General features: G+C 39.6%; 1 protein-coding gene across 2 annotated transcripts in view; it reads left to right on the top strand.

The window, feature by feature from the left end:
• The first annotated feature begins 656 nt into the window (after positions 1–656).
• BNC2 (basonuclin zinc finger protein 2) overlaps positions 657–15987 on the top strand; it is a 283941-nt gene continuing 268610 nt past the window's right edge. For both annotated transcript variants that reach the window (XM_060013468.2, XM_060013467.2), the window contains exon 1: positions 657–850. In XM_060013468.2, coding sequence (XP_059869451.1) covers positions 755–850 — 96 coding nt within the window. In that variant the 5' untranslated portion in view covers positions 657–754. The remainder of the gene's footprint in view (positions 851–15987) is intronic.

Below are 15987 nucleotides of genomic sequence, written 5' to 3'. Positions count from 1 at the left end.
TTTAGGAGCTAACATTTTAGACAATACCTAAGCCAACTTCACATTCTCTCATAGCTGAGTATTTTTCTTTCTTCCAGTGTAATTAGGGGAAAAAAATGTTTTTAAGCCTAGCGGTTTACAAATGTTAAAGCAAAGACTGATGTCAGATATTGCATGCTATACCCAAAAGCATTGTTGGGAAAAATTCCCTGGGAACGGCCCCAGTCTCTCCTTGCCCCGTGGACCATCCCTGATCATGGTGCTGCTTGGAGTGTACATAAGTGCGTATCTCTCTATCCGTGTGTCTGGAGAGGGGTTAGTGCAGGGTGTCATTTAGTGCCTGACAGTGGAACAGTGCAGTTGACTCTTAGCTCTGCTATCCAATGACATGCAGTAGCTGAGAGTTTGAAGCTGATGGTTGGGTCTCCAGTGCTGCCGGCACACCTGACAGGCAGCTGTTAAACCGAGCAAAGGCAAGCTCGGGGAGTCACAATCTATGCATAAATGATAGGGGTATCTGTGCAGAAGGTGCGAAAGAAGCTCTGACCCCCTCCTTCCCCCCAATCTCCCCCTTCCCCAGTGAAATGCACCGTTCAGCCAGCTTCTTAACTACACTACACTCCTGCTACTGGCTGCCAAGAGGCTCAAAAAATCCACCTTCACTTTTCAGTCAGAAGAGGCAGAAGTGGATGTGAGAGAAAGAGAGACACAGAGAGACAGAGAGCCAAAGAGGGCAAGAGACTTGACTTTAAGAGACTGCTGTACTGACAACTCCATGCAGTTCGGAACCAGAACGACTCCGGCTGAACCAGGGTTCATGGGGACATGGCAAAACGCTGATACTAACCTCTTATTCAGAATGTCCCAACAGGTAAGTTACTTTCATTTTTTTTTTTAAAGGAAACCTTGAATTGTTATGTGCACTTTTGTTTCTGGTATTTTCCTTACTAAACATTTTTGAATTGTGATCACTTCGTAGTTGGGTTCTGTTATGTCATAACTGTTATTGGAACGTGCAGGGTTACTTCACGGCTTCCCTAAGGGCTACTTACAAGAAAAGGGGGGAAAGGATACCGAAGTAGAAGAAAGCAAAGGCATCTGTGGCAAAGTTTCACAGTCCAGCCTGGGTCCTGGGTCAGGGGAAGACTTCATTTATTTCTTTGTTTTCTGTTAAAAATTACAAACAACCACAACACCACCACCACCACCACCCCCGCCCCATGTTATCTTTCTATCTGCATTGATCACTTCATCCAAGTGGCTGCTGTCTCGGAGTAGGTTTACCAACCTCACAGCCATGAAATGCAGGGGCCCCTCGGCCCTGCCCGACGGACTTCCCGGGGCTGGAAGCGGCTCGACTCCGACCCGGCCCGGGAGAGGATACTGCGCAAGAGCCGCTGGCAGCGCCGAGGGGCGCGGGTGGAGGCGGCGTGTGTGGCGGGCTGAGCCACCGGCGGTCCCACTTCCTCCGTGCCGCCGCCGCTGCCGCCTCCTCCGCGCTCGCCCTTCGCTCCCGCAGCGCCCGCTCGGCTCCCGCTCGCCCGCCCACCGGCCGACGCACTCACACTCGGGCAGCCTCGGCGTCCTCCACAGAGCCGTCCTCGGGCTGGCCGGCTGCGCCGCCGCTGGCTCTGCGGGGAGAGCCGACGTGTCCGCGCGAGGCCGCCGGCGACTGCTCATTAATCAGCGGAGTCCGCGGCTCGTACTACGTACCGTGCGCTCGGTGGTACCTACGCACCCCGCGCGCCCGGCTCCTCTTGCACAATCACTGGCTCTGCGGCTCCGAGGGGGAGCGAGGGGGAGAGGAAGCGAAGGGAAACAACCCAGAAACTTTCATCTTGGACTGTGCTCAAGCGAGGGAGGGAAGTTCCCTGGTGCCTCCCTCCCAGACACGTCTTTTCAAAAGCCTCCACCAGCAAGAGTTAGTATGATACTACCCTCCGCACAGCACGAAAGTATTACTGACGAGTTCACTGGGATTTTAAGTAGATGGAGGTCGTTAGAAAATGGATAGTGCTCCACTCATTTAAAAAAAATACTGCAGCTGCGTTCTTTTTTAAAAAACCTGTTTTTTTTTGTAGGAGTTCATGAGAACTAAATACTTTATTCAGTTAATTCGATTTTTAAAGTATTGGTAAAGAAGGAAAGAAAGCAGTTTGCCAGGCTGGAGACTACCGCAAGTTTAGAAATAGATCTGCGAAAGATAGTGCAGAGAGCCAGCGCTTTGCAGCATTTAGCTAGCGAACAGCTGTATCACACAGTTCTAGATAGGATAAATACATTTGAATAAGGTGTATTTTGACATATCCTGTAGAGGGACCCTGATTACTGCTGATACAGTAAGCTGGGATTTAAATGCAATCAACACAAACCCAATATGCAACTCTTTATGTGCAGTTTCCCATTCTTGCAAGTTAAAAAGTTCATTTCCTCCCAGAGATACTCCTTGGAGTTGCCGAGTGCTTTGAGAGGTGTATTTCCGAGGCACGTCCCTGCCTGGGTGGCTGTTTTTGTGGTTGGAACACAGAGTGTGTTTTCACTGACCTTAGGACCAAATAACTTGTCCTGGCACTTTAAAAATTAGGTGTCATATTCAGGGTTTTCTTGAGTTAGTGGAGGTCGTGTGTGTGTGTGTGTGTGTGTGTGTGTGTGTGTGTGTGTGTGTGTGTGTTTTGAAAGGGAAGATTGGTTTAGGTCTCCCTCTAGCTAGAAAAGAGTTAATAAAACCAGATAGAGATAATGATCAATTGATAAATGGCTATTGAACCACATAGATGGTGTTAGATTGCTTCTTTGGCACTAGCCCATTTCCAAGTAGATTTGAATCTAAGGAGACTTTAATTCGTGGAAAACATTTTAGCTAAAAAACAAATAAAAGTAAATTATATAAATGATGGATCAAAGTTAGGAAAATAAATTGAAATCGCTCAGAGACAGAAACTTGTACAGCTGAGCCATTATGATGTCTTTGATCCAGCTGTTTCACTCTGTGGGTGTATAAAAGTCTCTTTTGTGTGTACCTATGTGCATGTATGTGTGAAAGTGAGCATCAGTGATAATATGAAAAGAGTAGAAATATAGGGAAGTAATTTATGCATCATGGGTGCTGTATGAAACTATATAATATTAATTATACTATTTACTAAACAGAGTAGTACAATCAAGGGAGAAAATCACAATGTAAAAAAGTGTAATGATTTCACTATATTTTATATATTTTCTTTATTTTTTGGTTTTGAAGTAATTGGAGACTCCCCTCCCCCTCTTTTTTCTCCTGTCGTGGTTATTAAATGCTTAACCTCCTCTGCATTTTTGGAAAGCATGTGAAAGAGGGTATGAGTTTACATGGTTTTTTTTTTCTCCTTTAGGATGACATTTTAGTTTGTATAAATATTGTGTAAACTTAAATTGAAACTGTGTAAATCTAAAAATATATGTGCTGTACATGTTTAATATGTTTATTTTCCTGACCTATAGTTCATCGGCAATGCTGATTCAGAGTGTGTGTGTGTGTGTGTGTGTGTGTGTATGTGTGTATGTGCCAGAGCAAGGAAGATATCTCGCAAAGCCAACAGTTTCAAGGAATACTAGTCTCAGTATACACCTTAAGCCAGCTTTTGTCTTACTACAGGTAAAAGTTTGTCCAGTTTAATCAAGTCTGCAGAATTTTGTATTTCTAAGGCATAGAGATGTTTTTTCTATATTATGATTATTTTAATTTCTAAGAAAAAATTGATTTAGCTCATGAAATGAATACAATTTATTGGGTATATTTTTTATTTCAAAGTTTTCTGTAATAAGAAAAACTAGGATTCACCTGACCGTTTCTTTAAATATTAGAAAAGACTGACTAGCAGGTTTTAAAACTGAGTTATAGAAAATTCACCATCTGTAGTATTTAACTACAGCAAAACTTAAGAGTGTGAAATAGCTCATGAATACTGAAATTTAGTATTCTAGGATTGTATCTTCTATGAGTAATTTAGGAAGTAGGGTTATGAAAATCTTTGTCTTTTGTTTTGTATGAGCAAAGTTAGATCTGCTAATATGTAAATCTTCAGTCCGTGTAATTCTAACAAAAAAGATACCACAATCTGAAGCCAATTTAGATTTGGTGGAACTAAGTCTGTTCCCCTAAAGTTTGAGATATGACAATTTGACTGCATTTTCCTGCCTCTCTACATTTTTCTCCTGTATTTGAGTATGATGTTTTCAAAAAGGATAATATTTTTCCATACAGACAGATATTTGGTAACCTTAAAGGGCATGACGCTTGACTTTTGTAAAGGGAGTTCTTCTTTGGGTCACTTTGATCAGTGACAGGTCGAGAATAACCAGAAACCCTTTGCTCATCTTCTAGAGTCCAGAATGTTATTTTACCCGTTTTAACCTCACAAAGTACTGTTAAAAGCACAAAATCAGGACTGCTTTTGGAAGTTGTTGTTGTTGTTTTTAATCAGGCTTTAAATGGTGATTTTTCGATTTCTGTAAATCTTTTGTGCATGTGAGAGAAGAGCAAATAAAATTTTTGTAGCTACCTCAAGGGATGCAGTAGTCTAATATATTTTGAAATCTTTTCAGAAATGAAACCATAGCAGGTAAAGGGCTAGAGCCCACACTTTTACACATTACTAGAGGCATGTACCTTTTATTATTAGTGAGGTATATTTAACCTGTTTCAAATAAGATGTGGATCCCTTAATAAGGTCTCTTTTCAGACACGAGTGAAATACTAAGTTAGAATTATAAATGACTCTGTGCATCATTATGTAGTAATTTAGGATTCACCCAATGATGTAACAAAATTAACAACATAATTTCATTGTGAAACTGTGTCTTGTTAAAGAACAACTGTCTGACATTATCCTACAGTTGCTTTATTTAACTTCATGCAAATATTATTAGTAGTGACATTTTTCTATTGTGCATTAGATTGTCTCATTAGCATGATGTGTTAGTTATCACCAGAGAAATCATTTCCTAGATAGGTGAGGGGCAAACCAAGAAAGCTAAAAATTAAATCAGTGATTTACATTAATACCAGAGCGTCTGCTCACCAGAGATAGGACAGAGTCAAGCAAACTTTCTCACTAATATAAAATCTAGCCCATTTCAGAGAAATGATAAATAAAATATATTGTCAGAAACATATAATAACATTGCTGGAATCCATTTAAAAGCAGGTTTGAAATGAATTTTTCTCCCAGTAGTCTTTTAGTTCTTTCTATTCATATAGGCAAACACAGTTTCCGTTGGTTGAATCTATATTTTCAAGTGGAAATGGTGGTTTTGTCTGACTTCCTACCTGCCCCTGCCCCCCGCCAAATAATTTGAATGTTTATTCATTAACAGTTTAAAAGGCACATAGACAGTGTTTCTTACAAGTCAGATGCCTAATTGTATATCGCGGTTTGCTGCTTCTTTCTAGTTTGTACAATACATTTTTATTCTAAACTCTGTCCCAGTCGTGCAGCCCTCCTGTCCCTTTTAACAGAGGATGTATATTCTTATTTAACCAGAGACCTGAGTAAAGCAGTTGATAGTTAATGGTCTTTGAAAATGACTTTCACTGCCAGGCATCATGCATCCCTAGGTTTCTGCACTTTTCCTCCTCCCTTTTTACTCCCCTTCTTACAGTCGGTGTGTTTTAGTAATCATGTCTTAGTAAAAAAGGATTAAATTGACCAAACTTACAGTCATGATGCTAAAATAAATATTTATATTATACTAGGAGGCATGTAATTTCAGCTTGTTGAATCGGTAGGCTGCTACCTCCAATTTAGTTCCCCTCTCTAATTTGAGTGATAATGTGTTTTATTTTGAAGTCTTAACTGTAGACATATGTTCATATAGAATTCTTATCATCCATTCTTATAATGGAACACTAAAATAGGAATATGTGGATAATTGTTAAAATACAAATTATAGCATAGAGACAGGTACCTGTGTGCTGGCCTATACTTTGTAAGTCTACGTATAACATGCAGACTTCACTTAACAGGCACTGTGTAATTTGTAATGCGAGGGAGGGGAAAGTAGTAGGCCTTATCTGTGGTGTTTACATATGTGTAAAAGCAGATCAGGCACAAACATATTCTCAGATGTGTGTGGTATATATTGGTATATATTAAAAATCTGTGTGCAAATTTCAAGTTTATTTTCACCACAGTACATTAAGTGAGTTGGAACATAGTAGGTGATCATTTTGAAATTACTTTTCTCACGTTTCTGTCGTCTGCTCCTTGGGACTGTGTGTGTGTGTGTGTGTGTGTGTGTGTGTGTGTGTGTGTAATTTATAAAGCCTTTTGCTAAGGTGAGTCGAGTAACCACAGTCGAAAAATCAATCCCTAAAGGTGCAGCTATCTTATCTCTATAATTGTAGGTATTTTTTTATAATTGCATTTATGAGTGTATCTGAACACTCACTGATAAATTCTGTTGTTCATGCGTGGCTTTATGGAAATCTGATTAATGGAGTGACAGGACAGATTTGGGCTCCCACAGCAGCACATCCTCCCACTCTGTGTCAGGGTTAAGAGCCGCGGCAAATCCTCCCTAACTAATTAGATGCTGAGTAAGGCATCTCGGAGAAGTTGGGGCAAAAGTGAATGGGTCACAGCCAAAGCAGGATTGCAAGGACTCCAGTGATAGTGAAAGCATTCCAGTTTGCTAGGTCATGGTGACACGGGGAGCTGATTCCAAAGGAGCAGGCCGTTACAGATAGTGAACTGGCGTCATCCACTTCAGCGAAAAACAAAAATTCTAGTGCTTCTGTCTCCCCACCTTATATGCCTGACACACACTTAAAAGTTAGATTGGGCACCTGCCTTCATCAGTCTGCAAAGCTTTCCACAGGACTTTCCCTATAAACATGAATAGCTAATGACTCTGTACAGCCTAAGAGGTATTTTCTGAACTTGGGATGCTTGATTAGAATATGCACACACACACACACACACACACACACACACACACACACACACATATGTATGTATCTAAAGGAATGAGACAAGAAACTGGAATTTACTTCTAGCTTGTGTCCACAATTTGAATCATTGTGTTGGAAACGAACTAGGAGTTAACTCCTTTTTTCCCACGGAATATTGTCAGGGAACTTCGTGGTAGCAGGGAGAAGAGAGTGAATCGTGGGGTGACTTTTTCAGTGAGAGAATTTTTTTCTGGGACTCCCTGCTTGTTACTATCCAAAGAACATGGAATATAATGGTTACAAGATTTCCTTTCATGTGAGGTTTGGAGCCCGGGTTGTTCTGTGCGTGGAATGAATTCTTCACCACGTGAAAATCCTCTTGTCCCTCTCGTGGTATGTTTTTGCCGCTACACAACTACCTTTTCCAGGCCTTGGTCAGAGAGAAGATTGTTTGGGGATCATAGGAAATGATTGATCTCACCCCTGTCTGCCGAAGCTGATGCCATTTTTATTTCCCAAAAAGCAGCTGGCTTCCACATTTTGCTTGGTGATCCTCGTCTACTTAAGGACCAGAGAGAGAAGGAGGAAGGGAGTCAAAAACCCTTTCAAGGAACTTCGACATCTATTTTTAAGCTTTAGAGAAATAAGGGAAAAGAGGCATAATTCAGGCATAGCAGCCTTTCTATCCTGACATACAAGCAAGACATTGTGTAGAAGAAGGAGATTTTTCCTGTAAGATACAACTGTAAACAGGCGAAAAAAATAAGATGAAAAACTTTCTGAACAACTCAAGCTCCAGGAAGTTTTAATATGTACAGATGACGTCCGGAAAATGATGCCTGGGGCGGTGACATCCGACGTACTCCCATCTCCTCACTGAGCATGACCTGTACTGCCTTCTCCCTCCCCAGTTTTAAAAGAAATTTAGAGACTAGGAAAAATAAAAGTATTGATTCTTTTTTAATTTGTACATTCCCTGTAGGAAGCCTAGCAAATTTCATAGTGTACATTCAAACCCTAAGGTGAAAAATTTATGACTAGAGTTCATTTGGGTGAGGGCGGTGTGCGGTGTTGTTCTGTTCAAACGCTCTGGGAAGCATTTCATGCCACAGAGTCAGAGATCAGGAGAAGAGAGGAAGAGCTGTATCATTTCTTCATCCACAGAGCCTTTCTTAATGGAAATGCTTGTGGAGAAACAGTGCATTATTCAAACTGGCTAACGTAGAAATCAAATTCTCAGCTTATTAATCATCATTCCAATTAAAAAAATGAATTGATCCTTTAACAACAAAATAATATCCTTTTGTTTTTCTTGAATTAAGCTCATCAGTTTTTCATTTCTGTTAAGAAAATGAAAATAATCTTGAACAGTAGGAAGTTACTCATTGTAGCACGGATTCTCTTGAGCATAGCTGACATCTTATTTACTCAGTATTTTTAGACTGCAGTGTTATTTTGCTACTGTCTTTAGGGTTTGTGTGTTGTTGAGAGGGGGATGCTTTAAGTCTGTTGTGCTGGCGGCCATTTACTTAATGACCTAAATACCTGAATACATGGTTAGGCTGTTCTTTCTTCCTATTTCCGTTCCCAAAGACCTAATTTCTTACTTTATTTTCCTTTCCCCTCTTTTTTCTTTTTCTGGATTTCTCCTTACTTTCACTGGGTCTGTTTGCCCTAATATAAAGGAATTAAAAGGCAGTACCTCGCTCTGGCAGAGGGATGGGAAAGAGGTGCCACTCTCAGATGTGGTCCTCATTGTGGAGGTGCTGACAGGAGGACTGTCCCGAGTTCTGTTCTGTAAGGGTTCTCTAAGTCTGGGCTTGATAAAAATGTGTTACCAAGGGCCCAGGCTTATCATTCAAAGGCGCTGAAAGGCAGTTCAGTTGGATCCTTCACCGTGTAAGAAGGTACTTAGCTGAATAGAGATTTTGCTTTTCTCTTTTTCTTTTTTTTTTTAAGTAATTCTTGGCTTTATCATTTTGTGCGGTTAGACTTACGTCTGCGCAAGAGAGCATTTTGTTAGAAGGAAAACGCGTAAAGTTTTCCGTCGATAGGTTGAAGGTATGACTCTTTGAGACAAACTGAAGTTAATAAGAGTTAACTGGAACATTTAAAAAAGAAGTCGTGGCAGGACTGATATTAATGGGTGACATTAAAAATTGAAATTGAAAGCATGCAGTATACATAACACAATGAGGAGGATTCACTACTGTTCTGTATTTAATAAATTTTAACTCATTGTCCTACACAGCTGAGAGACTGTTAAAATGGACAAGATTAGAAAATATTATTCTACATGGGAAAGACACAGCTTCCAGTCCTGGACCTGCTGTGCTTTTGTGTGACTGTCATGAATTTTTCAACTTTATTAAGGTGTCTTTTAGTGGCTATTTGTTTTCTAGACAGTTCTTCAGGACTCATACTTGATGATCAGAGAGTACCTGAACGGGGAGTTTAAAAAGAAAAATTTCAGGATAATGAATATTTTACATGCCGAAAACAATTACTTTCAGCTGGCTTAACGTAATAACACAACTAATATTAAAATGAGAACGTTCATCACTAGGGTTTAAAAAAATTTTTTTTTCTTCCATTAAAATTTAAGCAAGAAAGATTTCATTGACTTAAATCATTAGGATGGCTATTTGGGGCACCTAATCAGGCATAGGTAAAGAAAACTGCCCACTCCTGTGCCCTCTGCCAGTGCTGGAGGGCAGTGGACATGACTGGGAGGCCACTTGCAAGAAATGGGACGGTAATTATACACTGAGCATATTTATGAAGTTGCCTTCTTGTTGACCTCGTGTCAGAACATAAGAGTCAGGTAGGTTATTTGTGGCTCTATCTAATATTGCTTTTCTTTTATTCTTTTTTTTTTTTTTAGGTATAAATATTAGAGTACCAGAAAGAACCAAAACCAAAGCCCTGTTGTAGACTTTGTGGAAAGACTTACTGTCTTGCTATAGAAAAAATTTAAAACCCCACAATGTCACATGGTAGTGCCTTTGTATGTGGTGCACAGACAGGCAGGAAGTGTACACCTGTCCTTTGGTTGGTTGTAGGAATTAAGTGATTCATTTCTAGGTTTGTTGAGGTTTTGGCGTTGGCTGCCTCAAATGCAATGAGTGTATGGATAGCTCATCCTAAAAAGGAATTCCTCGTGTTAGGAATGTCATTTTAATGATTCCTTACTTTGTAGCCTTTTGGCTCCTTGAGGATAGCTTTTTGGGGAAGCTCAGTGTCATTCATTGGGAAATAGCTTGATTGAGTCTTACTTTGTGAATTGCCATTTTCAACCAGTGAAAAACTGCAGTTATCCTCAAATGAGTTAGAACTAAACTGAGATGGAGATACCAAGATTAGACTCTGACTCGAACTTCAAACATCTCATCATTTCCCTTCCCAACCACTTCTTTTTTGTTTTCTTGGACAACTTTAGAAAGTAACCGGGGACTGAATAAATCTTAAAATATCTTCCCAATCCTATTGTCTGTTAAACGGAGTTCCTTGTGAAAAAGAATTTTTCCATTTTGACTCTTCTTTTGACGTTTATTATAAATGAAGTAGGAAGGGATCGAGAGAGAAGTCCAACATCTGGGAGAGCTTGTTTCAGTAGCCAGCATGGGAGCCCGAACCCTGGCTTCATATAGGTAAGATGTGTTATGGGAATAAAGGCCTTGTGCATTTAATGAACCCCGCCTGCCTGTCAGCTTGGTTTTTCTTGCACCATTGTTGTTCACATAGGAAAAAAAGAGTCTTCACAGCCTGTGGTGAGATTAGAGTAATGAAAATGAAGTGTTAATCTGTCGATAGCTAGCACATCTCATATACTGCTTCCTGGGCCACATTCATGCTTGTATAATATATTCCAGGTTTTCTCATGACCAGAGAAGCTTGGATGCTCGTTATATTAAAAAAAAAAAAAAACCCTTTTGGTTAAAAGAGAGAAGTGCTAATTTTTACTTGTGCAGATAACTATTTTTAATAACTTCTTTGTAAACCGACTGCTGCCTGCCTTCTTATTATGCTGATGACCCACTGTTCTTTGTGTGGTGGTATGCCTGTACTTTTGGTCTCTCTCTCTCTCTTTTTTTAAAACAAATGTAGAATGTTGAAATGAGCCTCGGTGCAAGCCTAGTTTGAGATACCCTTTCCTAGAAATCAGTGATTCATAGAAAGAAGTGAATGGAATACCTTCATCCCCATAGAATATAGATTAAAGAATATTAAGCATTCATTATCTCATGCTTTATTTTTTATCTTAACACAATAAAGTGCAAACAAAAATAAACAAATCAGGAGTCTTCTAGAACTGTTTTATGTATTTGCAGTCAGCTGCCATGTGAACCTGAGGAGAAAATTTTAAAACTTTGGTCATCATGGATGGGAATTAACTGTGTTTTTCCATAAAATTCCCCTTTCTAAAATGTTATAGTAGATGAATCAACATGAATGTGGTGAATTATATCAATACTTTTCCTAGAACTCTTGTTTTAATTTTTTACCATTTTACTCATTAGTCATTTGAGAAATTTAAAAATTTTTCTAAAGGGATGCTCTTAAAGAAGAAAGAGAATATGTTTAGTCTTAGATTGTACCAAGATGTTTTAAAGAAAATAATGTGAACCGTTACATGCATGCTGTCCCACGGGGTCATCTCTTTAAGAAGCACCTTAAGAGATGGTTTCAAAAGAAGTGTAAAAGGGGTGGGGAGAGGTAAATTAATAATTGAGTTCCAGGTGTCTGCTTCTAATTGCTCAAATTTCAAACATAAGGGATATTAAGGAAAAATACTTCCCAAAAGGAGTATATCACACTGTTGTTCAGCTATCGGGCCTGAGACTATGGAACTCATACTTACGGCATTTTCTCTTTTCCTAGTCAACTGGGTGTTAAGGAATGCAGTATGATCATTATGATTTTGTGAACTGTTTACTTAAAGTTGTTCAAGTTGTTAAGAATCAAGAGATTTTGGGGATTAAAGTTTGATTGTGAAGTAAATTTGGCATGTGTTCAAGGGTTACTTTCTTAAGGTGAAACTGGAAGAAAAATGCCTCTCTGATAGGAAGGAAACACCTAATTAAAAATAATCTTTCAAGAATGTGGGCCAATGATGAAACATAATTTGCAAACACTCTCCTAAAGTTGATTTACATTTTTTTCTTTTTCATAAGTTGGAATATGGCTGGTCATAGCATATTTAGTGCATTCTGAACCATACGGTACAGCAGAGATAGCCTGTTGATATCCTTTGGTGAAGGGAAAGGATACTTTCCTCTGCTAAACAGGGTATTTCTAATTTGTTTGTAAACTCTGTTAATAGATAGAAGAACTATATTGTTGTGGTTAATTGGATATAGTGAACTAGAAAAGACTTTCTCCTTGCACTTGCTTCCAGTTAAGAAAAAAAGCAAATAGAAGTGCATGGTGACTTTGTCATAGACATCTGCTTTTAGGTAATAATCATTTTTAAAGAAATACGCCATGACTTTTGGGGTCATTTGAACCTGCAATAATGTCTATTTAATATAAGTATAAATGTCAGATTGTGGCATACATGTGGAGCCAGTAAAGATGAGTATTCGCTATGATAATATTCATGCATTCTAAATGTTGACTTTTAAAATTTACCTTGAAGATGTATTCTATTTTCACATTAGGGTCAGTTTTCACTTAAGTATATGATCGTTCAAGAAAGGAAGTGCAGAAGTGTTAACATGTGAAGGAGCAAAATGGATGTAGATCTCAGTAATAGTTTGACCTGAGCACATTTTCTGGGCTGCAGAGAAGAATGTGCTTGATTGAAAACTAGTGTAAATGTTTTGTTGAACCACTGTGTAAGACAAGATCATCAGTTTTGGATTTGCTTTACAAATTTTTTTAATTAGGAAAAGCAGTTTGCTTTGCACTTGATGTTTGATTGAACAACTATATTTTGAAGTAAAATCTACCCACTGTTTTACATTGTGTAAGCCCATGAAATAAGAAAGAGAAGACACCCTTCTCTTTTTCTTCCACAAACTCTGTAAACCCTCTTTGGAGTAGTATGGCATTTTAAAGATCAGGAGTTGCCCAAAAGGGCCATGAGGAAGTAAGGTAAACAAAGCAAGAGGTGTGAATCTGATGGGGACTGTGGTGGACCAGAAGGCTCTTGTGTCAACCACAGTGAGGTAGCAGCTCCCCAGCTCTAACCGGTTGTTGCCAGGTGGGAATGCAAGGCCCAATGCTGTGAGGTCTTCCTCATCTCTCTCTTTTTTTTTAAATGGGAAGTCAGAAATCTAGATTTTTATGTCAGAATCTCCTGATTTTTAAATCTTGGCAACCTTTTCAAATGTTTTTAAAAGTGTGTGGTCCAAACAAAACTCATCTGTAGGCTATATTCAGCCTACTGGCTGCCAGATAGAAACCTCTGTTTTAGGTAATATTTTCAAGGATGAAGATAATAGTTTCATTGCATGTGAGCATTCATCTTGGGAATTCCCCACTGGGATGAGACCGAATTCTTCATTTTTTTTCACAATTTGAAAAAAGTTTAGGGCTTCCCTGGTGGCGCAGTGGTTGCGGGTCCGCCTGCCGATGCAGGGGATGCGGGTTCGTGCCCCGGTCCGGGAGGATCCCACGTGCCGCGGAGCAGCTGGGCCCGTGAGCCATGACCGCTGAGCCTGCGCGTCCGGAGCCTGTGCTCCGCAACGGGAGAGGCCGCAGCAGTGAGAGGCCCGCGTACCGGGGGAAAAAAAAAAAAAAAGTTTAGTAAATATATTTCTGGTGCTGAGAGTTTTGATGTATATAGCTTTTCTTTTTATGACCCACATATAAAGAAAAATCAAACATGAGCAAAACAAAAAATGGACAAAGACTTTTAATAAAGGTAGAAAAGTAAGAATTTTAGGATTCTAGGGAAGGAAGGGGAGATTTCTAAATTTGGAGAAGAATCCCATGATTTGCGTCAGTCACTGATGTATATATGAAAAGCTGAATTCAACTATAAAAGGCTTTTCATCTCACCTTTAAGCAGTGGATTCTTGGCCCTGAATCTTTGTGGGAATGCAGTAATTTACCAGGCAATTGATTATGATGTCACGGGGAAGAGATGGACCACAAGGCAAAACTTCCCCGTACTAATTCGTACAAGGCCAATATTGTATACGAGCTTCAAGAAAACATCATTTATGTTGTATAAGATGAGGTTTTCAGTGTCTTTCTAAATTTTTCAAAGGGGCTCTTTAAGAGAAATAATCTATTCATAATTGAAATTCTCTAGGCAAATCATATATCAACATTTTCAACAGAACAGGTAATTAATTGGTTTGAATTTCAAATTGAAGGTCATCCTGTTATTGATTTTTGTGGGAACAGGAAACAAGAACATCTTGTTAAAATGATCTGCAAACGGGGCCTCCGTGTGCCTAGGTTGTATCTAGGGTCTTGTTGAACAGCATTGCTGGACAGTGTCAGACACCAATCAGAAGGGAGTCATCACTGATGTCAACATTAACAAGCTGTTGGTTTGCTTCCAAAACAGCAGAGAAGAGCTGAGCTGGAGGAAAGACCAGAGAGTAACAGTTTGTTTTATATAGCAAGTCAGGTATTTCAACTCAAGTGACTGGTGCAGCTTGTTACAAAGCATGTGTATGTGTGTCAGAATGACGTTGGTGTGCCATGTGTAAGAAGTTCAGCATCAACACAGCTGGGACTTACCACTTTCAGAAGCCTTTCAACTGGGAATTAGATAAAATACCTTTAATAGAGGGGAGGGAAGCACTGCAGTTAAGAGGGTGGTGAAGAATGGAGGATAAAAGAATATACCCTTTTAGATGCTCTTCATTTTTATAAAATAACATTTGTGCTTTGTATTTGAGAAATAGTTTTATTGTTCCATGTGCCAGGCTATTTTAAAGCAGTAATTTCTCTTCTCGCTGTGTTTATACTTCTCGCGAATGGTGTAATGTGAGGGTAACATGTACTCGGCGGGTGGCAAACATGATGCCTTTCTAAACTGGAATAAGTATTTTAATTTGAGCTGTGCTAAACAAGTTGGAAACTTAATGCAGCTTCTTCTTAGGGTTCAAAGTAAAATTCTTAATAAAAAGGAGGGGGAGAGCCTTCCATTTTAAATACCCTGGAGCCGTTAATGCAGTTATTTCCAGGTCGACTTCTTTTTGTGTAGGCATGACAGTAGCACCAACCATCTGCGTTAAGCCTTAACATTCCACAGAGCCACTTTAAGTTTATTATGAGCTTCAAAGCCTGCTCATCCCTAAGAGAATATCAAGTTTAAGCATGTCACGTTGCCATAGTCACTGTTAACTTTCTTGAATCAAGAAGTGCCTTTCTTGAGTCAAAAAGGTTGACTTTGCTATAGGTGATCCAGTCTTTGGGTCCAGTGCAGTCATCTGTCTGATTGTTGCCCCCTTGAATTGTCAGTCCACCCTGTTAGCAGTGGTTGGAAAGTACCCCAGATAAGGCAGGACTCCGCACAATTTGTTTAAAGCTCTGAGACGATGTCAACATTCTTTTTCAACTTGATTCTTAGAGCTCAAGTCATTGATCCCGTTTTACCAATTCGCAGTTGGAATTTCATTACAGTTTTTAGAAATGTAGGGGAGGGTGGGAAAAGGTGTTGATGCTGTCCTAATACTTGGGAGTTTCTACACCACAGAAGGCTAGCGCTTTGGGAAAGAATATGGGGGCTGCCCAGCCTGATCTCACGGTGCTCAGCTTCTCTTCTGAGGGAAAGGAATTCCCCATTTCCTGAATGTGAAATGCCTACCCTTTTGGAGGCTCCTGGTCTTAGTTCCTACCTCAGTTAATAAACCACCCCTGTCTGTACCGTGTATCTCAGAGATGGAACTTGACGGACTAGTCAGCATTGCAAAGGTCACCCTAAAGCTGTTGGCAGAATACACTGCTCTTTGTTGCTCGGTGATTATAATGCTACTGTAGAAGTTAACTGGATGTATTCGACTGAGCTGCTTTTCCAGAATACCAAATTATTGACTTCTTTTAGATGCCTAATAGAATGCCCAATCACAAGCTGTCTCAAGTATATTTGAAAGACTTCTTAACTTGAAATATCAGTG

This window comes from Delphinus delphis, chromosome 6 (genome assembly GCF_949987515.2).
Source record: "Delphinus delphis chromosome 6, mDelDel1.2, whole genome shotgun sequence".
Classification (NCBI taxonomy): Eukaryota; Metazoa; Chordata; class Mammalia; order Artiodactyla; family Delphinidae; genus Delphinus; species Delphinus delphis.
Note: the sequence above shows the minus strand (reverse complement) of the source record. Positions and strands in the feature narration are given on the sequence as shown.